At 45.8% G+C, this 26,072-nt stretch overlaps 2 protein-coding genes across 2 annotated transcripts in view; one reads left to right on the top strand and one right to left on the bottom strand.

The window, feature by feature from the left end:
• The window catches only part of MEIS3 (Meis homeobox 3), a 75,474-nt gene extending 69,122 nt beyond the window's left edge, over nucleotides 1-6,352 (bottom strand). Inside the window, 3 exon segments of the mRNA XM_081922270.1 lie at nucleotides 1,401-1,446; nucleotides 1,449-1,602; nucleotides 4,783-6,352. Of these exon segments, the coding sequence (XP_081778396.1) occupies nucleotides 1,401-1,446; nucleotides 1,449-1,602; nucleotides 4,783-4,794 (212 nt within the window). The 5' untranslated portion in view covers nucleotides 4,795-6,352.
• Nucleotides 6,353-16,347: 9,995 nt separating this feature from the next.
• FAM98C (family with sequence similarity 98 member C) overlaps nucleotides 16,348-26,072 on the top strand; it is a 263,283-nt gene continuing 253,558 nt past the window's right edge. The window contains exon 1 of the mRNA XM_081922292.1: nucleotides 16,348-16,351. The gene's annotated coding sequence lies outside the window, so the exon portion shown is untranslated. The remainder of the gene's footprint in view (nucleotides 16,352-26,072) is intronic.

Below are 26,072 nucleotides of genomic sequence, written 5' to 3'. Positions count from 1 at the left end.
TCTAGCAAGAAACAAAATGCCTTTCAGAAGCGGGGGGGGAATCTATACTGTAGGATTGGTGGAAACTAAAAAAAGAGGCCCGGGATTCCCGAGAGCATTTCATCTTTTGTGGAAATCCTGAGACGCGCAGCCCAAAAGAGGAACGGACCTTTTGGAAAGGAGAAGACACCCACCTGAGGTTGGGAATCATAAACGCACAACAGGAAGGAAAATCTAGCTAGCCAGCAACAGGAGACGCGAATCCTGTCATTCCTTGGCGTGAAGAAACATGCGGAATGGGAGCGCGAGAGAGGATATACACTACAACCCATCCTTTTCGCCCCACGGAGAAAAAGCGCGAGGATAAAGTGAAGTCTTAGAAACCGCAGACGCCCAAATAAATCTCGAGGCGCGCAGATGTTCTAGAAATCCATGCACCTTGAGCGCATTTCTAAACAAGAAGAGCCTGCGGAACCCAGGCAGAAAATGCCCCCCTGTAAATCAAAGTCTGTCTGGTTGGAGTCACCAAACAAACCGATTAGGACCTAGAGGGAGAGGACAGTTAATTCAGGCTGCGGTCCTCGGCAGACTTACTCGGGAGCACATAGGAAAAATACTAACGAATAAACACCCAGAGGATCCGGCTGCAAACAAAAAGGATAAAGTGTGCACGAGACTGGGTGGGGTGGGGTGGGAGACCCCACAATTTACGTTCCCTGGGAAAAGCAAGACGGGGAGACCCGCAGGGAAGCCACGTCCCACCGAATCGATCAATTAAGCAAACACGGTAATAACCCTCTTTCATGTGGGAAGGGGGAGAAGCCTGAGGACAGATCTACCGGAAGGGAACATCTTCGATCCGGTAAGAGTTTGCGCGTGAGAGCGAGATCCAGCTGAATTTAGAGAACTATCCCGGTTGGAATATTATATCAGATTTGCGGTCGGGTCGTCTGCACGTCTAACTGGGAAGCAGCCTCTATGGCTTCAGAGAGGCTTCCTTCCAAGTGAGCGCAGCACGATTCCTCGGGAGTAAGTCCTCCGTGCATGCAGGAGCAGGATCCAGCCTGGTTCACCCCGAAGTAAGCGAGCAAGCAACGGGGGTGCGCAGCCGCTGGAAAAAGGAGTTTTGAGTCTTCCTGCGGCCCGTTTCCTTGGGTGGAAAGCCCCTTAGAGCACAGAGGTATTTACTCCCGAGGAGGCAGGCTTCGGATCGAGGCGCACATGTTTCCACCCTTCTCCTCCCTTTCTCCAGTATCCAAAGAGGGTTTGGAGAGAGGAAGGGGACCGATTCCCGATGCCAAAGGGTTGCGCGCACAAGTTTTCAAGGCGTGTTGGGCTCATCATCCGAACCCCTGTCGACCCCCCATCCTTCCCCCCCCCCGCCGTCCTTCCTCGAGGGACTGAGCGGGATCCGGACTCACCCATAAATCTCATCCTTCTCTCTCTTCAAGGCGTCGTTGGTGCCCAGCCCGGGGGCAAGCCGGGCCGGTGGTTCACTCCGGCGGATCCGTAAGGGCCCCCCTGGTTCAGAGCGTGGTGTTGCAGACCCCGGCCCGTGTGTGGGTCTCCAAAGCCCGGCAGAGAGACCCCGTCCATTCCGGCGTAATGTACCAAGTCATCGTACTGGAGGTAAAGAAGACCCAGGTGCGAAAACGGGGCAAGGTGTGGGGCAAAGAGAGACAGACAGAGAGAGAGAGAGAGAGAAAGTTTAGACATCCGATCTAGGCGCATTTAGCCAATTTCATATCACCAAAGGGCGAATAAATTGCACAGCCAGACACCAGGGAAACCCATATCTGAGCACGCCTAAAAAGTCACACTCGTGTGTGTGATACAAAGAAAGATGCCTTTTAAACGACCGGCTCTTAAAAAGCAAATTTTTGGAAGGTTTTCATCTCAGAGAGGAACTTGGGGCGAAGTATTGAGGGGGGAACAGAAATATACAGACACAAGCCTTGGTTATTATCTAAATCTCCCCGCATCTTGATCTTTTCCCACCGACTTCCCCGAGTTTTCCACTTGGGTCGAACATTTGCTAATTTTGTTTGCCGTTCTTCTGCACCCCCTCAAAATAAATTAAAATTAAAATTGAGCTTAGCAGCAGCGTCCATACACCAACGGCCAGCTTCGCCCTTAATCCTCCACTCAGGAGACCCCCGGCCATTTCTTCCCAGCCGCCCCTCACAACAGCCCCCAAACTTTCGCCATCTCTCGCCACAAATGGGTCCTCTTTTGTGCCTTTGGCCACTTAAGTCAATTTCACGCCAGCGCTCGTCAATTTCACGAAGCCGGCCTTGTTAATTCCAGCCTCCGTCTCCAAGGCCTGCGCGCAGCGTCGCGCTCCCAAGTACTGGGCGCCGTAGTCTCTCCCCACCCCCAGCCCCCTACAAAACACAGCAGCTAGAAGAAGACCCCCACCAGTTCTCCCCCTCCCTTAAAAAAAGTTACTTGCAAATCAGGTGGGGAAAGCTGCTAATTTCGCTTGCAGTCTGATGCACCCTCAAACTGCAAAACACCTTCCGCGCATACAAGGAAAAAATAATCTAGCTTCTTTAAACCCCAATTGCTTTTAATTTTGCTAGTGGACCAGAGGCTGCTTCGCTTCTCTGCAAACTTTAAAAGAAGTGAGAAAGCCTTTCTCGTAGCCGGGGAGGCGCTGAACTTTGGAGAGATCAAACTCACGAACGCGCACAGTCATACTCCTGCCCTGGGACTGGACTGTCCAAGAAGGAATTTTTTAATTTTATTATCAACATCATCATCATTTTAACACTAGGAATCTGCCTGATTTCCATGCTTCTTGCAAGAGGGCTTTTAAATAAGCTTGGATTTAATTCCTGAATGAACTGTCCCGTCCCCCCCGGTTAATCGCAGGTCATCTTCATCCTTTTCCCCGACTGGTTGTCCCCCTTAAGAAGAAATCAACACCTACATCTTTTTGCCCCAATCCTTCTCTCGCTCGCTTTTATTTTTCCTCCTTAAAGGGAGTACAGTCAACCTCTTTATAACTCCTTAAACCCCGCCAGGCACTTTTCAAAACTTCAGTGTTCTTTTTAAAGAGAACAAAAACATTCTCCTCTTCTCACATCTCCCTTTCGTGGGGAAAGGGAGGGGGCAAAAAAAGAGAAAGTGTGAAATTTTTTCACCCTGCCAACTATTCTTATTTAAATCATGCCGTATCTCATGCTCTTATGGGCCGCTTGACGTTAATTTTCTCTCTCTGGTTTCGCAAAACCTCGCTTGAAACTCCACAGACCTCTCTTTCAACGGGTGCAAAATACACAATTTCAAATAAATAAATGAACGGATGCCTTTTAAATGCCCCACATAAGCTCTGTGCATGGGACTTTGGAATGAACAGCAACAGTAATTTAAATTGTTCAGGTGTAGGCGATGGTAACAAATGCTGGATGCAAAACTATTGAGCACACTCATATTTTGAATTATCTGATCAGAGTTTCTCCTAGGTGTAAGTATGTGAAGGGTTTTCAACACAACAACACCCTTCCGCTTTTGCCTAGAGAAACAGTTGATTTCTAAAGTTTGAAAACTTAGTCAGAATGGACAGGATTTTTAAATAAAGCGGCAGAGATTCTCTTTGAATTAAAAAATGTTGGTGCAACTTGCTATAGAGAAGTTGGGTGGGGGGAAAAATCGAGAGACTTTTTTGCAGAAGGAAGTAGCTCGTTCTGTCTCTGTAGCAAGCAATTGTAGTTCCTCCAGCCCCCAACGCAATGGATGAATTTCAAAATAGTGGGGAGGGGGTGGCTACTGAAGCGTTCCCCCCATACAAAATAAATGGTGGCGGTTTGGGAATTAGAGTCCCATGAAAAGTCTCCTGAATTTCTTACAACCGGCCACATTGAAGACACATTAACCTCAGCCTTTCAGACCGGCCAGATCTTTTCTGCCGCTCCACGGAGGGGGGTCAGAGGAGAATAAGGAGTCGAAAAACTTCAGAAAGGCATCGCAAAATGCCACAAAGCAGCCCCATTGAGGCTTTCAAATGAGCAACGTGGAATCAAAGCAAAAAGGCTAGACTGAGAAAGTCAAGAAATAGTTTGCGCTGCATGAGAGAGGTTTTGTCCCCGGCTGCTTTTTCGGTTTTGTTCTTAAGTATACCCAATGCATCTATTTTGCTCAAATTTGCTATAGGGACGCTTCAAAACACCGGTCAATATTTACTTTATTTTGTTGTTTCTTAAGCCATCTCTCTTAAACCACAAAGTTAACCCGAGAACGAGGCGTGCCTCTATTTATACCGACTAGGGGTGACAGCTAATATACTGGAAATGAAAATGTTTTAAAATATATATATTTACAAAGTGGCATTCCTCTCTCTTTCCTTTTTCCCCCATCCAAAAAAATTCCCATTTGACACTTGCCAATCAAACCCCGGGGTGGGCGGAGGGAGAGAAGAGATAAATATTTACAAATAAGAAGTTGAGATGGGAAGTGTTGAAGGAAGGAGCGATGGAGGCTGTTTGAAAGCAGACAGGTTCAAGCCCTGTCTGACTTTATCGCTGTGAGTTCTAGAGTTACTAACTTCACAAGCCACAAAGTTATTTTTTCTCTTCCGAAAGATCAGGCAATAAGAAAACTATACATCTATTTAAAAACACACAGAGACACACAAACACGCAGATCTATCATTCCTTTTTTTAAAAACTTGTTGAGTTTTTGTCGTGTGCTTCTAAGAGTCTAGGCCAGAAGATAAGACACAGATTTCGCAAATGACACCGAGTTTTATCCCAAAAACATATTATTATTATTATTATCATCACCATCTTCGCCATCACTTACCCTTTGTGCCATCAGACGCTGGGAAGTTTGTTCTCTCCGGCTTTCTTTCCGTCTTCTTTCTCCCCCTTGGGGGGAGGCGGCTCTGGGGGGGCCAGAGAAACTTCAGTCCTTTCCCAAAAGGAGGAGATCTTTCATTTTGGACCCCTCTCTGACCCCATCGTTCCAAGAAGACCAACCAAGTGAGAGATGGAAATTGTTTCAAACAGTTTGGCTATTGTTGCCTTGGGTAGGGGGTTTTGTTTTGGTGGGGGAGGAAAAAAAACCTATTTTCCTTTCAGGCAGGGACGGCCGGTTTCTCTGTGGATCGCTCAGCAGCAAGAATAATAATTATAAAAAAAATAGCCCCCCAAAAAAAGAAAGAGGGGGAAAAAATCTAACCTTTTACACTCACACACGTACAGATATAGAAAACAAACCTAAGCCAGCTTGCTAGTGAGGTTGCCGGGATGACAGATCTGCGTGGATGTGTTTGCATGGAGGGGGGGGGGGGAAGGCTAGAGTTCCTTATTTCCTTCCTTGCGGGTATCTTCTTCCTCCCAAGTAGACCCTTTCTTTTGCCTTTTGGCTGTCGTAGCTGCCCATCAAGTGCTGCGAGGTGTCAGACCTCAAGTGACTGATGGTCCTCGTAGGGAAAAAAAAAATATCAACAACCCGGTGGTAGTTTGAAATTGGAAGGGGGGGGGAGGAGAGAGAGAGAGAGAGAAAGAGAGAGAGAGAGAGAAGGGGTGTGTGTGATGATCAAACACACCACCACCCTCTTCTCCAAAACACTCCTTTCTCTCTCTCCCCCCTTTCTTTTCTTTTCTTCCCCCCTTCTCCTTCTCCTCTCCTTTTAAAAGATGGACATCGACTCTCTCTTCTTCTCCTTCTTCTCTCTCTCCCCCCGGCTCCTTTCTCCTCCCTCCCCCCTTTTAAATGGTTGTGGCTTCAGTCCTATCAAAGCAAGGAGCCAGGAATGAAAAGGAAAACCGGGTTGGGGGGGGAGGATGGAGAGAGAGAGAGAGAGAGAGAGAGAGAGAGAAGAAGAAGAGGAGGAGGAGGGGAGTAGGTGTAAGAAGGGAGGTGTGGGGGGGCTCAGAGGTTCCAAAAAGCCCCCCCACCCAGCATCTCCACCAAGGAAGATTCAGCTCCCACAACACACCCCAGCCCCCTCTGCTCAGCAAACAGAGGAGCTGGGGCGGGGAATTGGGGGGGGGGGACGGACACACAGAGAGAATATGGGCTTGTCAGTTTCCCCTCCTCTTAAAGCAGCAGTGGATCTGGAAACCAGAAGATGAAATTGACGAGGCTCCCTCTCTCTCTCTCTCTCCTGGCTGGGAGTTTGGATTCTAAAAAAAAAACCCCCACGATGGCTATTTTTATCTATCTACCCATCTATAGATATATCTCTTTTTTTTTGAAAGAAAAGAATCAATCAAATCGGTTGCCTGCGGTTTCCCTTCGTTGCCTGCCTCTGTTCCTTTGGAGGCTGTTTTGCTTTCTGTATATGTGGAAAGAAGAAGAAGAGGAGGAGGGGAGAGAGAGAGAGAGAGAGAAAGAAAGATGCTCTCTCTTGTGCGCTCTGATTCTCTCCCTCTCTCTCTCAGCTTCACAGCCCTGAGCTATGAACACATCCGGAAGTAGAAGGCTTTTTTCTTTAACTCGTTCTCTGCCTGCCTCCTCCTCTTCCTCCGATGGCGAAGAGCGGAGGTTATCAGCTGAGCGAGGGGTCCTTCTGGCGGACGAGACAGGCGACAGGGAGACTCTCCCTCCCCGCCCCAGCACCGCCAAGAGCCGGCTTGCCTCTTTCCCCCTGGGCTCGCCCCAGTTGCTCCCCGAGATCTCCCTCTCTTGGACTTTAGGGGCAGCCGCTCCCCAGAGTTTTGTTTTTTTAAAAAATAAATTTATTATTAAGATTTCAACAAATTTTTTATCATAACAAAACAAAACATAGAAAACACAACACAAAACATAGAAAACAAAAAAAACACATATAAGTTCAATTCTTAATTTCTTATGACTTACTTTCCCGACTTCCTCATGCCTCCCCTTTCTGTATTCCAATTTCAAATTTATTTTCAGCAAATCCTTCCCTTACTTTTAACTTACTTTTAATATTGCTTATTCTCCTTAAATTAACCATTGCCGCTACTAACCACTTAATTTCTAATCCAACGTCATTTTAACACTCATTAATTTTGCTATATTTCTTTAAATAGTCCTTAAATTTTCTCCAATCTTCCTCCGCCGTTTCTCTTCCCTGGTTTCGGATTCTGCTCGTCATTTCTGCCAAACACCGCTCCCCAGAGTTTTTTTAGCCCCGGCACCTATTTCTCCCCCCCCCCCAAGAATATTTATTAGGGTTCTCAATAATAATACAATAAAAATCAAAAAGTAAAAAGACAAAAATAATAACAAAAATAGAAAAATAAAAATAATTTTTAAAAAACCACATAAAGTTTCCATTACTTATTTTCCATAACCTTATTTCCCAGACCTCCTCATACCTCCCTTTTTTTTGTATTCCAATTCAAATTATTAGTTCAGCAAATCCTAATTAATAAATTTTAACCTATTTCTGAATCTCCCCCCCCCCATATTCTCTTAAAGCATTACAGCTGGAAACCACTTAATTTCTATCTGACATCATTCTAACATTCATTAATGTAAAGTATTTCAGTAGATAGTCTTTAAATTTCTTCCAATCTTCTTCCGCCGACTCTTCTCCCTGGTCTCGGATTCTGCCAGTCATTTCTGCCAATCCCATATAGTCCATCACCTTCATCTGCCATTCTTCCAGAGTGGGTAGATCCTGTGTCTTCCAGTACTTTGCAATCAGTATTCTTGCTACTGTTGTAACATACATAAAGAAAGTTCTATCCTTCTTTGGCACCAATTGGCCGACCATGCCCAGGAGAAAGGCCTCTGGCTTCTTCAGAAAGGTATATTTAAATACCTCTCTTGGACTTTAGGGGCAGCCACTCCCCAGAGTTTTTTTAGCCCCGGCACCTATTTCTGAGGTTGCCCCTAAAATAAAAAATAAAATAAAATAATCCAGACCTGGTAGATCAGGGTTGTCACCTTGTTGTTGTGGGGGGCTCCCCCCCCGAAAAACCTGGCATTCAGGATTTTAGCAGGTAAAGGCTTTCCCTAGCAAGGAGATGCGCAGATCTTGTTATGTTCTGCAGTGCCACTCAAAACACCTGTCAACCACAGCCCTAGACAGGTGAGCAGGTCTTGCCAGGTCAGCGCTGAGCCACAGCCAACAGAACCAGGCAGGTGCATGTCAGGGTAGCCACAGAAGTTAAACTACTTTCTCTTGGGAGTGTAGAAACACCCAAGACACCAAGGAGCAAGCAGGAGGGGGAGAGATCTGGATTAACACCCAGCAGGGAGAGAGGTCTAGCTCCTGATCCTAACTGCAGGACCCAAGTCTTGTAGGCCTGGTGATGTTGTTCCCAAAAACCATGGACTATGTACTTCCCCAAACTTAACTGTGGTTAGTTAATTCGTATGGCTTGATCATTGTGCATGACCCTTTGCAGATGGGACAGGGAATAATAATAATAATAATAATAATAATAATAATAATAATAATAATAATTTATTTATACCCCGCCCATCTGGCTGAGTTTCCCCAGCCACTCTGGGCGGCTTCCAATCAAGCGTTAAAAACAATACAGCATTAAATATTAAAAACTTCCCTAAACAGGGCTGCCTTCAGATGTCTTTTAAAGAGAAGATAGCTACTTATTTCCTTCACATCTGAAGAGAGGGCGTTCCACAGGGCGGGCGCCACTACCGAGAAGGCCCTCTGTCTGGTTATTATTATTATTATTATTATTATTATTATTATTATTATTAAAGCTAAATCACCAACAGCGTCATCTAGGGGAGTAACTGTCACAGCAAGTACAACCGTTTTGTATTTTTATGTGGTGAGCTACCCAGTAATCTCAGGCTGAAGGGTGGGTATACAAATTTAAATCATCATCACCATCATCATCATCAAGTTAACAATTTTATTGTAGGAAGAGTTTTCTCTGGTTAACCCAACATAATCAGATGTATAAAGAGGACAGTGAAGAAGTTGGGGCATACAGATGAGCTGACTAGGAAGGGTTTTCAAAGCGAAATTAAGATATGCACAAACACTTTCTGAAGTCAAAGATACTGCGCACAGGAAGCAAACAAGATCTGAACATGAAGGATCTCCAAGTCTTGCCAGAGAATCAGGCCCATTAAACTATGTGGAGGGAAGTGAAGTGTGACCCTTTGAAGCTTAATTCTCGACACTGTGTTTGAGGTGTGTGTACGATGGAAAGAGAGCATCTACGTGCGTACAAAATGTAACAAAAGAGGCCTCTGCCCCAGGAGTTTAGAATCTAAAATTTGACATGGGGAAGCAACGGAGGATTAGGCAGAAAACGGAAGCGAGACCTGTAGATGGGACCCTATGAACCGAAAACACAGACATTAAAAGTACCTTTGTTATCCACAATAATCTTCCGATAAAAAACAAAGAAAATGTAAACAAGAGTAAACGGGGGGGGGGGATAATTACACATGTTTACAATGTAACACGGGGACTAAAGTTAATGAATCTGCACAACGTATTATGTATTTTATTGACTCGTTTCTAAATAAATAAAAACAATAAATATGAACACTTCTATTCTTTTCTTTTAGATTTATTAAGTTATCTCAGAATAGCAGTCAACTATGTGAATTTGGAGGAGAGGATGGGGCCAGTTTACTAATATTCTTCGCAGAAAGCAGTACCAGGAAACATCCGCCAGTCACTTCTCGGAGAAATTGCCACCTAGGTTTGCTTTGAATTAAAACAGGTTTTTGCTTTTTGCTTCTTCCCTCCCCCTGTTCCTTTTGGCCCCTGTTCCCTGCCACGGATGAGGGAGAGATAAGTGTCTGTCAAGGCAAAATTGGCCTTGGCTTGACGTGCTGATTACCCAAGATTGTTAGTTTCAGATTTGAGGAGTACCCATGATGGATAACAGTAATCACTGCTCGGGTCTTTAGCAGGGGTGGACAAATTTGCCAGTTTTGGTTTCTCTCAGATTCTCATTGTTCTAATCTTAAATTCAGTTCTCCACATTGCAGCGTTGGTTTGCAATTTTTAGAAAGAATCCTCATGAAAATTTGCAAGCATTTTAGTGTTTATTTCTCTCAATTTACACTCTTGATATTTGCAATTTTGCCGGACACACATTTCTCCAAAGTGATTTCCTTTAATGTAATGCATTGTTCCATGCTATCACTGACATATGCTCTTCAATGCACACTTCCTCGTATCTGAAGTAGTGTGCATGCACACGAAAGCTTATACCAAGAACAAACTTAGTTGGTCTCTAAGGTGCTACTGGACAATTTATTTTATTTTTATTTTTTAGATATTTCGACTTCCCCTTAAATCTTGCACATTTTGCATGATTTTTTCAGGCAGGATTCGGTTGGAGAACTGCATCGCAAAATTCAGAGAAGTGCAAATTTCAAAGGATGGTTTTGGTTTGCATATTGTTTCAGGAAGTATGAACATAAGAACACTGGAAGAGACTGCTGGATCAAGCCAGTGGCACAACTAGTCTAACATTATTCCATCCCAGAAGCTAACCAGATGCCTTTGGGAAGAATCCATAAGGAAGACCCGAGCATAAGAGCACTCTCCCCTCTTGCAGTTTCCAGCAGGAACATTACTGCCCCCAAACATGAAATAGGTCGCTTCACATTAAAATGTAAAAGTAAAGGGACCTCTGACCATTAGGTCCAGTCGTGACTGACTCTGGGGTTGCAGCGCTCATCTTGCTTTATTGGCCGAGGGAGCTGGTGTACAGCTTCCGGGTTATGTGGCCAGCATGACTAAGCCACTTCTGGCGAACCAGAGCAGCGCACGGAAACGCCGTTTACCTTCCCGCCGGAGCGGTACCTATTCATCTACTTGCACTTTGAGGTGCTTTCAAACTGCTAGGTTGGCAGTCGCAGGGACCGAGCAACGGGAGCTCACCCCATCGTGGGGATTTGAACCGCCGATCTTCTGATCGGCAAGTCCTACACTCTGTGGTTTAACCCACAGAGCCACCCGCGTCCACATGTGCACTGAACCAAATTCCTCCTCTAACCCTTCTATTTAGAAAGTCTTGATGGATAGTAGCATTGGGCCCCGGAGTTTTGTTCTACAAGGGTTAATTCACTCGCGCATAACTTGGTCACTCCACACATGTGAGCAAATGCGTGGACTGCGGTGCACTGAAAAGCATGGAGCTTGAAATTAGATGATGAGAGTAAAAACCCACATCATTCTGCAGACACATTTGTGTTCCTATACAACTCGTACATGCTGTTCTACATGTCTACACAAAACTCATTTGCACAATCTAACAGTTGGCTAATATTACTTTCCCCCTGGCTTTCCTTATTGAACCCTTCCATGAGCTCCTCTGCTCCCAGGAATTTTGCAACAGCTTGTTCTTTTCTTTCCATTTTTTAAAAATAAACAAAAACTCCTGAGCAATTGGAATGTTCGTGGACATTCCGTCACCCATATATATACACACACACTGACAAAGTGTATTGCACTCTCGCAGCCAATAGCTACGAGGATTTTAAAGGCCGCAGCTTATATTTACTTCATGTGTTGGTCATGTTTGTCTGATTTGGAGGGGGATTCTCCCACCCCTGCAAATCTGCACATTCTGAGATTTCAAAATCACAGCTGTCCCTCTACCTAAAAGATGTGGCCTAGGACCCCCGTACCTACGGGACCACCTCTCCCGGTATGCCCCGCGGAGGACCTTAAGGTCCACAAATGACAACATTTTGGAGGTCCCAGGTCGCAAGGTGGTGAGATTGGTTGCAACTAGGGCCAGGGCCTTTTCATTACTGGCCCCGACCTGGTGGAACGCTCTGTCACAAGAGACCAGGGCCCTGCGGGACTTGACATCTTTCCGCAGAGACTGCAAGACAGAGCTGTTCCACCTGGCCTTTGGTTTGGACTCAGTCTGACCCTTATGTTTTCCCTCCCCTTATGGTTTTGATCTATGGGCTACTTTTAAAATGAGGCTGCATTTTAAATTGCATTTTAACCTGTATTTTAAATTGGTCCCCCCCCTATTATGATTTTACTGTAATTTTACTAGTGTTAGCAGCCCTGAACCCGGCTCTGGCCGGGGAGGGTGGGGTTTAAATAAAATTTATTATTATATTATTATTAAGAGTATGCAAATAACAGTAGAAATATGAATAAGTTCTTGTTGTGTGGAATGGCAAACTGTATGTAGTTTGTTAAGCATGGGCATAGCCAGGAATTTTGTTGCGGGGGGGGGCAGAACCTCAGTTTGCTATGTATTTTTATTGATATAGGCTGCCCCCTTGGCTACACCCATGTTTTTAAGGGTGTTAAAAAGGTATTAAGTTTGCCTTCTCAGGACCCATAGTTCCCTGAGAAGGCAAACTTCCATTCCCATGATTCCTTGAGGGCAGCCTTGCGCTCCAAATGTGTGGTGTGGATGGTTCCCTCCAAACTCTACAGTTCCTCATGCTTTCAGGAGTGGTGGTTGCCCACGAGAGGACATTCTCTGTGCCAGGCCCAAAGTCGTGGAATTCCCTCTCCACTGAGGTGTGTCCAGAAGGGGTGGACTTAAGTTTTTCATATTTCAGCAGTGCCTTGCACGAGGTCAACATTTGGTGCCCCCTACCTCTTTTCTGGGGACGTGGGTGGCGCTGTGGGTTAAACCACAGAGCCTAGGACTTGCTGATCAGAAGGTCTGCGGTTCGAATCCCCGCGACGGGGTGAGCTCCTGTTGCTCAGTCCCTCCTCCTGCCAACCTAGCAGTTTGAAAGCACGTCAAGTGCAAGTAGATAAATAGGTACCACTGAAGCGGGAAGGTAAACGGCGTTTTCGTGCGCTGCTCTGGTTCGCCAGAAGTGGCTTAGTCATGCTGGCCACATGACCTGGAAGCTGTAACTCGGGTTAAGAACTTTGCTTCAGGATGAGAACAGAAATCGCACGGTGGCAGTCAGAGGCTCCATTAGCTAAAGTGGTACCTCAGGTTAAGAACGGGTTCAGGTTAAGAACGGACCTCCAGAATGAATTAAGTTCTTAACCCGAGGTACCACTGTAAAACATTAAACCTTAAAAAGCTTCCCGCTCCAGACCTACCTTCAGATGTCTCCTAAAGGTTATATATAAAATGCTTTCCTTAACCAAAAAGCCACCTTCGGATCCACTCTTTTAGTGCAAGCCAGCTTGCCGTTCATCCATTGGAATGGTAGGATGTAAATCTTACAAACATTTTGATTGATTGATTGATTGATTGATTGAATGTTCTTAGGGTGCCATGAGGCATCAATAAGTCCTTTTAATTTTTTTAAAAAAGGATTAGCAAAATACGTAAGTGGAGACATTGATCGCATATATTAATAGCAAACTCATTTCTCCAAGCAGGGGTTCTCATTGTAGGTGAAACAGCAGTAAGTATAAGAGCTAAGTATAAGCATGCTCACGGGAGCCCCCTAAGGATTGGAGACATCAGGATAAAAATATATGGGGGGGGATGTAAGAGGGGGGGCAAAAGCATATCCCACTGAGGACTGAGTCTGTAACCTGAAGCGTCTGTAACCTGAGGTACCACTGTACTATGCTTTTATATACAGTGGTACCTCGGGTTACATACGCTTCAGGTTACTGACGCTTCAGGTTACAGACTCCGCTAACCCAGAAATAGTACCTTGGGTTAAGAACTTTGCTTTAGGATAAGAACAGAAATCGTGCTCTGGCGGCGCGGTAGCAACAGGAGGCCCCACTAGCTAAAGTGGTGCTTCAGGTTAAGAATAGTTTCAAGTTAAGTATGGACCTCTGGAATGAATTAAGTGCTTAACCCGAGGTACCACTGTATGCTGGAAGCCGCTCAGAGTGGCTGGGACTGCCCCCGGGAAACGGGGACGTCTGATAACCATAGTCAAACCAACAATTCAAGTTTTGCTAGATAGGTACATAACAGGAGCTGAAGCTCACTAGCGTTTTCCTGTAAACCTGCTAGAGAGGAACTCTGTGAGAGACACTCCCACCGTGCCCTGACAGGGGGAGCACATAGCTAAATATTGTCCTACCTGCCTGGGCAAACTCTCTTCCTCTTTCCATCTGAGAACATCTGCTAAGCTTGAGGTCCATGCTCATTCTACATCTTAAGCTAGACTTAAGTATGTCTTTGTAACTCAATGACCATTTTAAGCCTGTCTGAACAAAGCTGCTGTATCTGTTACTCTTCAACAAGTATTCCTAGTGAGTAGATGTGATTTTCATGTTTTGCAAGACTGTGCGATTATTGTTCCAAGGGGAGGAAAGGGAGGAAATATCAGGAGAATCCAGTCTGCCTTAAAGCATTCAGGATTAGTTAAATGGCTAAAACTAGATTTGCTTTAAGCTGCAAAGGGATGGGGCTCTGTTGAATTCACAAATGTGAGGAAGGAAGGAAAATTTGTAATAAATACAGTGTTGTCTTTCAAGAAAAAGAGGTACCAGAACTCAAGAAAAACACCTCCCTTGTTCTCAACCAGAGCCAGGGCTTTCTCGGCCGCGGCTCCGATCTGGTGGAACGCTCTGTCACAAGAGACTAGGGTCCTGCAGGACTTGACATCTTTCCGCAGGGCCTGCAAGATAGAGCTGTTCCACCAAGCCTTTGGCCAAGGCACAGTCTGACCCCCTCCTCTGGAAATCCTCACAGAACTCTAGCCCAATGGTTGCCATGAATTTGATTTTGTTTTTGTTTTTTTGAAAATAATATTTATTAAAGTTTTAAAAGTTACAAAAAGAAAAAGTAAAAACACCATATTAAACAAAAACAAAACAGCACATCACAATAAGGAAAAAGAATAAAAAGAAAAAGAAAAAAAAGAACAGAAAAATAGAAACAATTAAAAAACACATCAAACCTTCCCATAACTTATCTTTCATTTGCTTGTTTCCTTGACCTCCTCACACCTCCCTTTTTTGTATTCTAGTTCGGTTAACTATTTCAGCAAATCCTTTCCATCTTTTCCAATTTTTGTCCTGTAATTTATCTTAATATAATGTAACTTTACTTTCCCTCCTTTCACCAATTAACAGTCTGTTTTTTCCTAAACCTTTATAACATTTCTGCTAAAACCACATAACTTCATTCCAACATACTTCTAACATTCATTAATTTTACAATATTTCTGTAGAGAGTCTTTAAATTTCTTCCAATCTTCCTCCACCGACTCTTCTCCCTGGTCTCGGAGCCTGCCAGTCATTTCCGCCAGTTCCATGTAGTCCATCACCTTCATCTGCCATTCTTCCTATGATTTTGAATTGATTTCAGAATGAATTGGTTTTAGAATGCTGTGTTACTTTATTGTTGTTAGCCGCTCTGAGCCTGGCTTCAGCTGGGTAGGGCGGGATATAAATTATTATTATTATTATTATTATTATTATTATTATTATTATTATTATTCTCATATAAAGGCAATGGTGCCCACCTGAGAGCTGCCAGAACTGAGTTCTGGCAAGTTCCACCTGGGAAAAAAGCTCTGAATAAATATATCCTCTCCTAGGATCTATTCACATCCCAACATACACAAGGAAAGGAGGAGAGTGCCACCTTGTTCTTCTGGGAGCAAACTGCGCAGTCAGTAGAGCAAGAGACTCTTAATCTCAGGGTTGTGAGTTTGAGCCCCACATTGTGCAAAAAAATCCTGCATTGCAGGGGGTTGAACTAGATGGTGCTTGTGGTCCTTGCAACTCTTTGCTGTTATTGTTTAGTCGTTTAGTCGTGTCTGGCTCTTCGTGACCCCCTGGACCAGAGCACGCCAGGCACTTCTGTCTTCCACTGCCTCCCGCAGTTTGGTCAAACTCATGATTGTAGCTTCAAGAACACCATCCCACCATCTCGTCCTCTGTCGTCCCCTTCTCCTTGCGCCCTCCATCTTTCCCAACATTCTAGGGAGCCTTCTTTATGGTCCAGCTCTCACTTCCATACATCACTACTGGGAAAACCTGTGGAATGCCCTCCCACCAGATGTCAAAACGATAAACAACTACCCGACATTCAGAAGACATCTTAAGGCAGTCCTGTTCAGGGAAGTTTTTAATGTATGACATATTAGTGTATTTTTGGTCTTTGTGGAAGCCGCCCAGAGTGGCTGGGGAAACCCAGCCAGATGGGTGGGGTACAAATAATAAATTATTATTATTATTATTATTATTATTATTATTATTATTATTATTATTAAAGCTGAGACCTTTTGCACGCAAGACCACTGAGCTATTCTATTCTATTCTATTCTAAATGCATCATTGAATATTACTTTATTTGATATAGGTTGTTTATTTTATAGCCATATTTTGATAATGACTTATTTTCATTGCGTCAGATTGCTATAGCGTAATCTTGGATGTACTGTATATTTTGTTGCTTCCCTGGCTTGTAAACTGCCCGGTGTATAGCAATATAGAAAGGCGGTATACAGATGAAAAGTGCAACGAAATTTGAAGGCTAGGGATGGTCTAATCCAGGCATGTCCAAAATCCGTTTTGTGGGCCTAATCCGGCCCGCTGGTCGGTTTAATCCGGCTGCTGTGGCAGTTTATTCTCTGGGGGGAAATCCTAAAAAAACCTCAACAACTTCAATCCTAAAAAAGGTCAACAACTTAACAACTTTGATTGGCCCTTTTAGTCGGCCCTCACAGCCCTTCACTTCATCAAATCTGGCCCTTTTTGAAAAAAGTTTGCACACCACCATCTGTCCATTTTCAAAGTTTATGTTCATTTCTTCTTGTTTCCTCAGCAATTTGCGATCATTACTATATATGGTAAATTTTTTTAATCCTCATGAAAATCTGTCAGCTTTTTAGTGTGAATTTCTCTGTCAGTTCAAGTAATACACACACACATTAAACGCTGCTTTGACTCACACAACTAATGTTTGAATTCTATTTTCACCAGCGCATGCACCCCCTAATTCATGCATTTCTGTATGTGATGGCTAAACAACCCCAACGCAAAATTTGGAGACGTACACAATTCAAAAGACAGGTTATGTTTCTGTTTGCGAATTGTCAAGTTTGTTCCACAAACTTGACATGAGCCAACAGTGTGACGCGGCAGCTAAAAAAGCCAATGCAATTCTGGGCTGCATCAATAGGAGTATAGCATCTAGATCAAGGGAAGTAATAGTGCCACTGTATTCTGCTCTGGTCAGACCTCACCTGGAGTACTGTGTCCAGTTCTGGGCACCACAGTTCAAGAAGGACACTGACAAACTGGAACGTGTCCAGAGGAGGGCAACCAAAATGGTCAAAGGCCTGGAAACGATGCCTTATGAGGAACGGCTAAGGGAGCTGGGCATGTTTAGCCTGGAGAAGAGGAGGTTAAGGGGTGATATGATAGCCATGTTCAAATATAGAAAAGGATGTCACATAGAGGAGGGAGAAAGGTTGTTTTCTGCTGCTCCAGAGAAGCGGACACGGAGCAATGGATCCAAACGACAAGAAAGAAGATTCCACCTAAACATTAGGAAGAACTTCCTGACAGTAAGAGCTGTTCGACAGTGGAGTTTGCTGCCAAGGAGTGTGGTGGAGTCTCCTTCTTTGGAGGTCTTGAAGCAGAGGCTTGACAACCATATGTCAGGAGTGCTCTGGTGGTGTTTCCTGCTTGGCAGGGGGTTGGACTCAATGGCCCTTGGGGTCTCTTCCAATTCTATGATTCTATGATACTATGAAATGCATGCTGGGGAGCTTCTCGTTAAAAGGCAAACAAAAACCAAACTTCTCCTGTGTTGAAAACAGACCCTTTAGAGAGAATGGACTGGATCTTATCCCAGGGACCAAGCTGGAGCAAAGTCAATAGGGAACAGGCTCCATAGCAGGAAGAACAGGGGAAACTGTTAAACTGCACATTCTCTCTCGTCGGGAATGGCTTTTAATTGGCACTTTGTTACATAAGGCTTCATTAGGGGGGAAAGCCACTGAAGGTAATTTGTCACTAATTGCTCAATTATCTTCCCTGAGAGGAGGCTTAGGAAGAAAGCACTCGAAGAAGTGCTCTCTGTCTTTTTTGGTGCAAACTTTAAGGTGAAAATATTATTAGTTGGGGAGCGGGTTGCGGGGGGAAACCAGGCAACCCAAGTCAAATATCCATGTCACAAGAAGTTGAAAAATCTTGTGAGATGGAGCTCAAGCCTTTTTGTGGGTTGGCAGCAATGAAGAGCTGAGAAACAGGGGTGTTGGGTGGTTTTGGCTTCGGATTTTCCTGGACATTACTGGGATTTCAAAGGCGGAACTGACATCTGGGAGGAATTTCTGAAAGGTCAACAACTTTAGGGTTTTCCTTAAAAAAACTCAATTTTGGGATCTTTTGGGGTGTCCTGATTTTTACTTTTTGAAATATGGCAACCCTAGTTTTGAGGGTTGTTGTTGTTGTTTAGTCATGTCGGACTCTTTGTGACCCCTGGACCAGAGCACGCCAGGTACTCCTGTCTTCCACTGCCTCCCGCAGTTTGGTCAAACCCATGCTGGTAGCTTCGAGAACACTATCCAACCATCTCGTCCTCTGTTGTCCCCTTCTCCTTGTGCCCTCCATCTTTCCCAACATCAGGGTCTTTTCCAGGGAGTCTTCTCTTCTCATGAGGTGGCCAAAGTCTTGGAGCCTCAGCTTCAGGATCTGTCCTTCCAGTGAGCACTCAGGGCTGATTTCCTTCAGAATGGAGAGGTCTGATCTTCTTGCAGTCCATGGGACTCTCCAGAGTCTCCTCCAGCACCAGAATTCAAAAGCATCAATTCTTCGGCGACCAGGCTATTTTTTTTGCCAGCCTTTTGCCTACTGTGCAGAAAGGTAGCAGGCAAATCTTTGGCCTCGCTTTAGCCGCTTGCCAGGAAAAGCTCTTTTGAACTTTATTTATTTCCTCAGTGGTGGAACTCAAGACTGCCTTCCCACCTCCCATCCATTCCTGGCACTGGTCAGATCCAGGCTTGCTTTGCATCGGCAAGGCAGCTGCAACCTGGGTTCAAATCCTGCATTCAGGTTCAAATCAGTACATACACCTATGCCTAGAGGCTCTGCTGGCAGCATACAACTAAAGGCACTGTTGCCTGGACCTTGTTTTAGGATCACTGAGCATAGACACAGTAAGAGTTTGCAGTTCTGTAAGAACCTACCGCCTAACTGTTAAAATTCAGTTAGGAGGCTGGAAGTCAGGTCTTTTCTTTCTTTTCTTTTCTTTTTTTTTAAAAAAATAATATTTATTAAAGTTTCAAAAAAGTTACAGAAATGAAAAAAAAAGAAAAAATACAAACTACAGAAAAATAAAAACAATTAAAAACAAATCGGTCTTTCCATGTCTTGTCTTTCATTTACTTGTTTCCCTGACCTCCTCACACCTCCCTTTTTTGTATTCTATTTCAATTAGTTATTTCGGCAAATCCTTTCCATTTTTGCTTTTATCTTAATAATTTATCTTAATATATTGTAACTTTACTACCTCGCCTGTTAACAATCCATTTTTATATACCCCTTACAACGTTACTGCTAAAACCACATAACTTCATTCCAGCACCCTTCTAACATTCCTTAATTTTGCTGTGTTTTTGTAGATAGTCTTTAAATTCCTTCCAATCTTCTTCTACCGACTCTTCTCCCTGGTCTCGGATTCTGCCAGTCATTTCCGCCAGTTCCATGTACTCCATCACCTTCATCTGCCATTCTTCCCGGGTGGGTAGAGCTTGTGTCTTCCAATACTTTGCAATAAGTATTCTTGCTGCTGTTGTGGCATACATAAAAAAGTTCTATCCTTCTTTGGCACCAATTGGCCGACCATGCACAGGAGAAAGGCCTCTGGTGTCTTCAGGAAGGTCTTTTCTTTCTGTGCCTGCAATCCAGGTTCAGGCAGGCAGGTAACTTGGAACTCTACATTGCCTGAATTTGAATCTCAAGGCTGGTTTCAGGTCAACACAGGAAGGCGTTGGCCTTCACATCACACACACACTTAAAAACAAGAACTCCAAGATTTTAGCACAATGACAAAGCATAGAATAGAATCCTGGAGTCCTGCACCCTGATTTTCCCATCTACCTTACGTGATCCCAGTTTCAGAAAGGAAGGAACAGAACTTAGAAATGAATTTCTAGAGATGTTGAGGGATGTCGTAAGACTTTTTAACTCCCCGAAAGCCTTGTGTTCTTGTGCTCCAGTGAGACTCCAGATTCAGACCCAGTCTTTGCCACGTCACCGAAAACAAGCCTCCATCCCTCCCCCCTCCCCTCTCCGCCCCCCATCCCGTGCCAGGCTGTGAGCCGACGGCTGCTAGGTTCTTCCTACAAAAATGATTAATGATCCTCCCTTGCACCCCTCACCCCTGTTGCTATGTAAGAGCGTTTGAATCTTCCCCCTCTCCCCTGCTGCAGCCATGCCAGCTGTTGGGATCACATCTGGACTGAAGAAGGAAAGGGGAGGCATGGTGATTGGAGGGGAGACTATGAAAACATCCAGGAGAGCTTTGATGGGATCGGAGGAAGTCACTGATTCCCATACACAGTATATATGTAATATTCTAGTAGTGCTGGCGGGAGCTTAAGAAATGCACAGCATGGTTTCTGAGCAAGATCATCCAGTCTTTCGCTTCCAAGAGTCTGGTCCTCTCTCCAGCCCTAGAACATCCCTGCATTTAAGCACAAGCCTGGAAGCCACAGGTGCCCTGGAATTGCACACAGGTGGGTGAGAGTGGGCTGACAAATAATAATTTATTATTAATACCCCGCCCATCTGGCTGGGTCTCCCCAGCCACTCTGGGCGGCTTCCACAAAGACCCAAAATACACTAATATGTCATACATTAAAAACTTCCCTGAAGAGGGCTGCCTTAAGATGGTAGTTTTTGTTCTCTTTGACACCTGATGGGAGGGCGATCCACAGAGCCGGTGCCACTACCGAGAAGTCCCTCTGCCTGGTTCCCTGTAACTTGGCTTCTTGCAGTGAGGGAACTGCCAGAAGGCCCTTGGAGCTGGACCTCAGTGTCCGGGAAGAACAATGGGGGTGGGGACGCTCTTTCAGTTATACTGGGCCTTTGAGGCTGTTTAGGGCTATAAAGGTCAGCACCAACACTTTGAATTGTGCTCGGAAATGTACTGGGAGCCAATGTAGGTCTTTCAAGACGGGTGTTATGTGGTCTCGACGGCTGCCCCCAATCACCAGTCTCGCTGCCTCATTCTGGATTAGTTGTAGTTTCCGGGTCACCTTCAAAGGTAGCCCCACATAGAGCGCATTGCAGTAGTCCAAGCGGCAGATAACCAAAGCATGCACCACTCTGGCGAGACAGTCCACGGGCAGGGAGGGTCTCAGCCTGCGTACCATAACATTACAAAGGAAGGGCAGAGGGCTTCATCCTGCCTCTGCGCTCAGCAGGGAAATCAAGTACAGGGCACGGGAGGGAGGGAAACCCCCCTACCCTGTGCTCAGTGAAGAAAAGCTGCAGGCTGCAAAGGGCTGGTACAGGAGCCATAGAGCAATTCCCCCCACCCCTTTGACCAGACCCCAGCATTTTTGTGGACCTATTTGCAAGGTTGTTCTAGCACCTAGCCTTCAAAGGTAGACTGCCTTTGCACCTGGAGGTTCTATTTATCACGATGGTTTCTGATAGGTCTTTCCTTTCCTACAAAGTTACCTGGTCTGTCACCATCATGATTAAAGCTAAAACTGGTAGACCAGGCTTCCTCAACCTCGGCCCTCCAGATGTTTTTGGCCTACAACTCCCATGATCCCCAGCTAGCAGGACCAGTGGTCAGGGATGATGGGAATTGTAGTCTCAAAACATCTGGAGGGCCAAGGTTGAGGAAGCCTGTGGTAGACACTGCCTCACCTTGTGGCACTGAGTTCCACAAGTTACATTAAATAGGGTGTGAGTAAGGATTTCATGGGGACGCAGGTGGCGCTGTGGGTTAAAGCCTCAGCGCCTAGGACTTGCCGATCGAAAGGTTGGCGGTTCAAATCCCTGCGGCGGGGTGCGCTCCCGCTGCTTGGTCCCAGCGCCTGCCAACCTAGCAGTTCGAAAGCACCTCCGGGTACAAGTAGATAAATAGGGACCGCTTACCAGCGGGAAGGTAAACGGCGTTTCCGTGTGCGGCTCTGGCTCGCCAGATGCAGCTTTGTCACGCTGGCCACGTGACCCGGAAGTGTCTCCGGACAGCGCTGGCCCCTGGCCTCTTGAGTGAGATGGGCGCACAACCCCAGAGTCTGTCAAGACTGGCCCGTACGGGCAGGGGTACCTTTACCTTTACCTTTAAGGATTTCATAGATTTCTGGAGTTGGGAGGGTCATCTAGTTCAATCTAGGAATAAATGCAGGATTTCTATTATCATCATTATTATTAAGTTTGATCTTCCAATCCCTTCCAGTAGTATGAAAGAATAATTTACCTCTTTCTATATCTTCCATAAGGACACAGGTGGCGCTGTGGGTTAAACCACAGAACCTAGGACTTGCCAATCAGAAGGCTGGCGGTTTGAATCCCCACGACGGGGTGAGCTCCCGTTGCTCGGTCCCTGCTCCTGCCAACCTAGCAGTTCGAAAGCACATCAGAGTGCAAGTAGATAAATAGGTACCACTCCGGCGGGAAGGAAACGGCGTTTCCGTGCACTGCTCTGGTTCGCCAGAAGCGGCTTAGTCATGCTGGCCACATGACCCGGAAGCTGTACACTGGCTCCCTCGGCCAATAAAGCGAGCTGAGCGCCGCAACCCCAGAGTCGGTCACGACTGGACCTAATGGTCAGGGGTCCGTTTATCTTATATGTTCCATAATGTTACAAAACTCCATCAAAGCCTTCACCAACTTGGTGTGCCCTCCAGAAATTTGGGCTAAAAGCCCCATCAGTCCCAACTAGCATGGTTGATGGGCCAGGGCTGATGGGAGTTGTAGTCCAAAACCTCTGGAGGGTGCATGGGCAGTTCATGAGTGAGTATGGAGCCAATTTGGGAAGTGCTATAGCTCAGTGGAGGAGCATTTAATCTACTTTGCCAGGACTGGGAGACAACTCTGTCTGAAATCAGGGAGTGCGGTCCATTAGTGTAAACCATGGGTCAGCAAACTTACCACGCCTTGGGCCGGTGTCTCCAGCACTGATCGTGAGGCGGCCCGGAGGGTGGGGGAGCGCATGCCCATACACGTGCACACACGCTATTTCCAGCACACTTCCAGGTCAGAGGAGCACCGGAAATAGCTTGTGTGCATGCGCATGGACCTTCTCCAACCTGGATGTGCACCAGAAATAACGCTTGCGCATGCGCAAAGAACACTTGTGCATGCGCAAATAATGCTTGTGCATGCGCACAAACTATTTCCGGTGCTCCTCCGACCCGGAAGTGGGTCGCCCTGGGCCAGACAAACGAGTCCCTCGGGCCTTAACCGGCCCATGGTCCTTAGTTTGGGGACCCCTGGTGTAAACAGTGCTGAGCTAGATGGAGCAATGGTCTCTCTTCACACCAGGCAGCTTCCGATGCACCTCTGAAATTCCCTGGGTGTCCTTTGGCGCCAATCCCGCTCTCCTTCAGCCTGAACTACCCAACTGGCTTCTTCAGTAGACATTTTATACCATTAAAAGTGTTGCATATTTTGGCTAAGTTACCATTAGTGAAAGGAAGGGCAAGGAGTAGATTTGAAAAAGAGGGTTAGATTCAAAACAAAAAGAGAAACTTGGTGAGTCAAGTTATCACCAACGACATTATACCCCTAATCCGCCACCTTTCATCCTGGGAACCCTGTCTTCCAATCTCCCTGCCTTCCCGCTCCAAGCTATCCTCCCCTACTCCCAGACAGCTTTGCCCTCGCTGGTGTGCTTCTGCCTGAAGTTCCCACCTACGGCATCTTCCCACTTCTCCCTTAGGCTCTCCACTTAACATTAACTAATAATCAAGTTTATTTACGGGCATGAACAAGCTTATGGTTTCAGTTATTTTTTCTTCTTGTTTAGTCATTTAGTCGTGTCCTCCTCTTCGTGACCCCCTGGACCAGAGCACACCAGGCACTCCTGTCTTCCACTGCCTCCCGCAGTTTGGTCAAACTCATGCTGGCAGCCTCGAGAACACTGTCCCACCATCTCATCCTCTGTCGTCCCCTTCTCTTTGTGCCCTCCATCTTTCCCAGCATCAGGGTCTTTTCCAGGCAGTCTTCTCTTCTCATGAGGTGGCCAAAGTCTTGGAACCTCAGCTTCAGGATCTGTCCTTCCAGTGAGCACTCAGGGCTGATTTCCTTCAGAATGGAGAGGTTTGATCTTCTTGCAGTCCATGGGACTCTCAAGAGTCTCCTCCAGCACCATAATTCAAAAGCATCCATTCTTGGGCGATCAGCCTTCTTTATGGCCCAGCTCTCACTTCCATACATCACTACTGGGAAAACCATAGCTTTTACTATACGGACCTTTGTTGGCAAGGTGATGTCTTAGCAGTTTCTTAATCTTAATTTTTCTTAGCAGTTTCTTAATCTTAGTTCCTAAACTGTCCTATGCGTTCCTAACACTACCAGGAGAAAACAGGAGATAAGGAGCTCTGCAGGTTCCCCTGAGCTTCTTGGAGCAAGCAGACCAGTGGCTCTTTACAAGTCCACAGCCCAGTTTCACCAACACGCCAGCAGGCTAGAAGAGCCTGCACCTTGGACGTCTTAAGGCCTCCGGGATCGCGGCCTAATTTAATCCGCCACCGCCATTCTTTTTAAGCCTTTCATATTGTTTCAGATTTCAAGTAATGCATGCTTGTAATTCAGCCCCCCTTTTATCTTCCCCCTTTCTCTCTCTCCCCCACTAACGCCCCCCTCCCCAAAGCCATCCAGAGCTGCCCGGTGCTCAGATACTTTATCATAAATTACAGGCGTGCTAGTCCATAAAATCAACAGGACCCAGAGTGTTTATGTTGCTGTGTTAAACCAGCCCCTCCATTATAGACAAGAAAACACGCCAGGAATGCCCGCCTTTGAAATGCCCCACCACGTAAAATATATTTATTGCATGGCAGCTGTGAATTTAAAGGTGCAGTACTCACATTTATGACCTCTCGTTACATACAATTTTCAGTTAAAAGAAATCTTTTCTCTGCTCCCCCCACCCTCTCTTTCTGCCCATCCAATAATTCATTCTCAGGCTGAAAGCAAGGGGGCAAAGGCATCTCTCTCCCCCCCCCGCCCCCCGTCCTTTTCCTGCCTTGGGAATCACTTTTCTCTCCAGATAAATTAATAAAAGGGAGAACACTGTGGGGTAGCTGTAGTTGTTTTTAAAGGGGTGTGTGTGGATGTTTCCTCGTTCCCTTGCAGCTTTTTACAGGGCTACCTAATTGGGACAACAAGATTAAAAATACTAAAAAGGTGCTTAAAAAATGAGCGAGCAAGCATTGTATTTTAATAAGTTAAATGGTTGAAGCGGGAGAGGAAAGATAAATAGGGCTTGTCAAGCCTTTCTAACTGGCTTGGCTCCTGTATTCTGAAGAACCATCTAATAATATGCAGAGATTTAAGAGGCAAACATTTAAAGGCTTGGGGATGATGACTGGGTTTGGACATCATGATAAACCATGGTTTACTGTGATAGGAAGAAGCCCCATCAAGCATCGGGCTTTTATGCCTGCCTCTGCTGTGGCTGTGGGACGCGGGTGGCGCTGTGGGTTAAACCACAGAGGCTAGGACTTGCCGATCAGAAGGTCGGCGGTTCGAATCCCCGCGACAGGGTGAGCTCCCGTTGCTCGGTCCCTGCTCCTGCCAACCTAGCAGTTCGAAAGCACATCAAAGTGCAAGTAGATAAATAGGTACCACTCCGGCGGGAAGGAAACGGCGTTTCCGTGCACTGGTCTGGTTCGCCAGAAGTGGCTTAGTCATGCTGGCCACATGACCCGGAAACTGAACGCCAGCTCCCTTGGCCAGTAAAGCGAGATGAGTGCCACAATCCCAGAGTCGGTCACGACTGGACCTAATGGTCAGGGGTCCCTTTACCTTTACCTGCTATGGCTGCAAGGAGGCGTTTGGAAAGTTTTGTTTCCATTTTAATTAACCTCAGCTTGCTGTGTTATCCAGTGGCGTAGCGTGGGGGGTGCAGGGGGGGCCGGCCGCAACATTTGGGGGTTAGGTTTAGGGGGCGCAAATCCACGGGTTAGGGGGCGCAAATTACTTGCCTTGCCCCGGGTGCTGACAACCCATGCTACGCCAGTGGTGTTATCCAGATCCAAGAAACTGTGATTACTGTTAACTACGGTTTGCTGAAACAAGTCAAACCATAGGTTATGAAACTGGCTTGTTTTAACAAACTAAAGTA

This window comes from Podarcis melisellensis (assembly GCF_964234715.1).
Source record: "Podarcis melisellensis genome assembly, chromosome: 8".
In the NCBI taxonomy this organism is placed as follows: Eukaryota; Metazoa; Chordata; class Lepidosauria; order Squamata; family Lacertidae; genus Podarcis; species Podarcis melisellensis.
The sequence above is the reverse complement of the archived record's forward strand: the minus strand, read 5'-3'. Positions and strand labels throughout refer to the sequence as shown.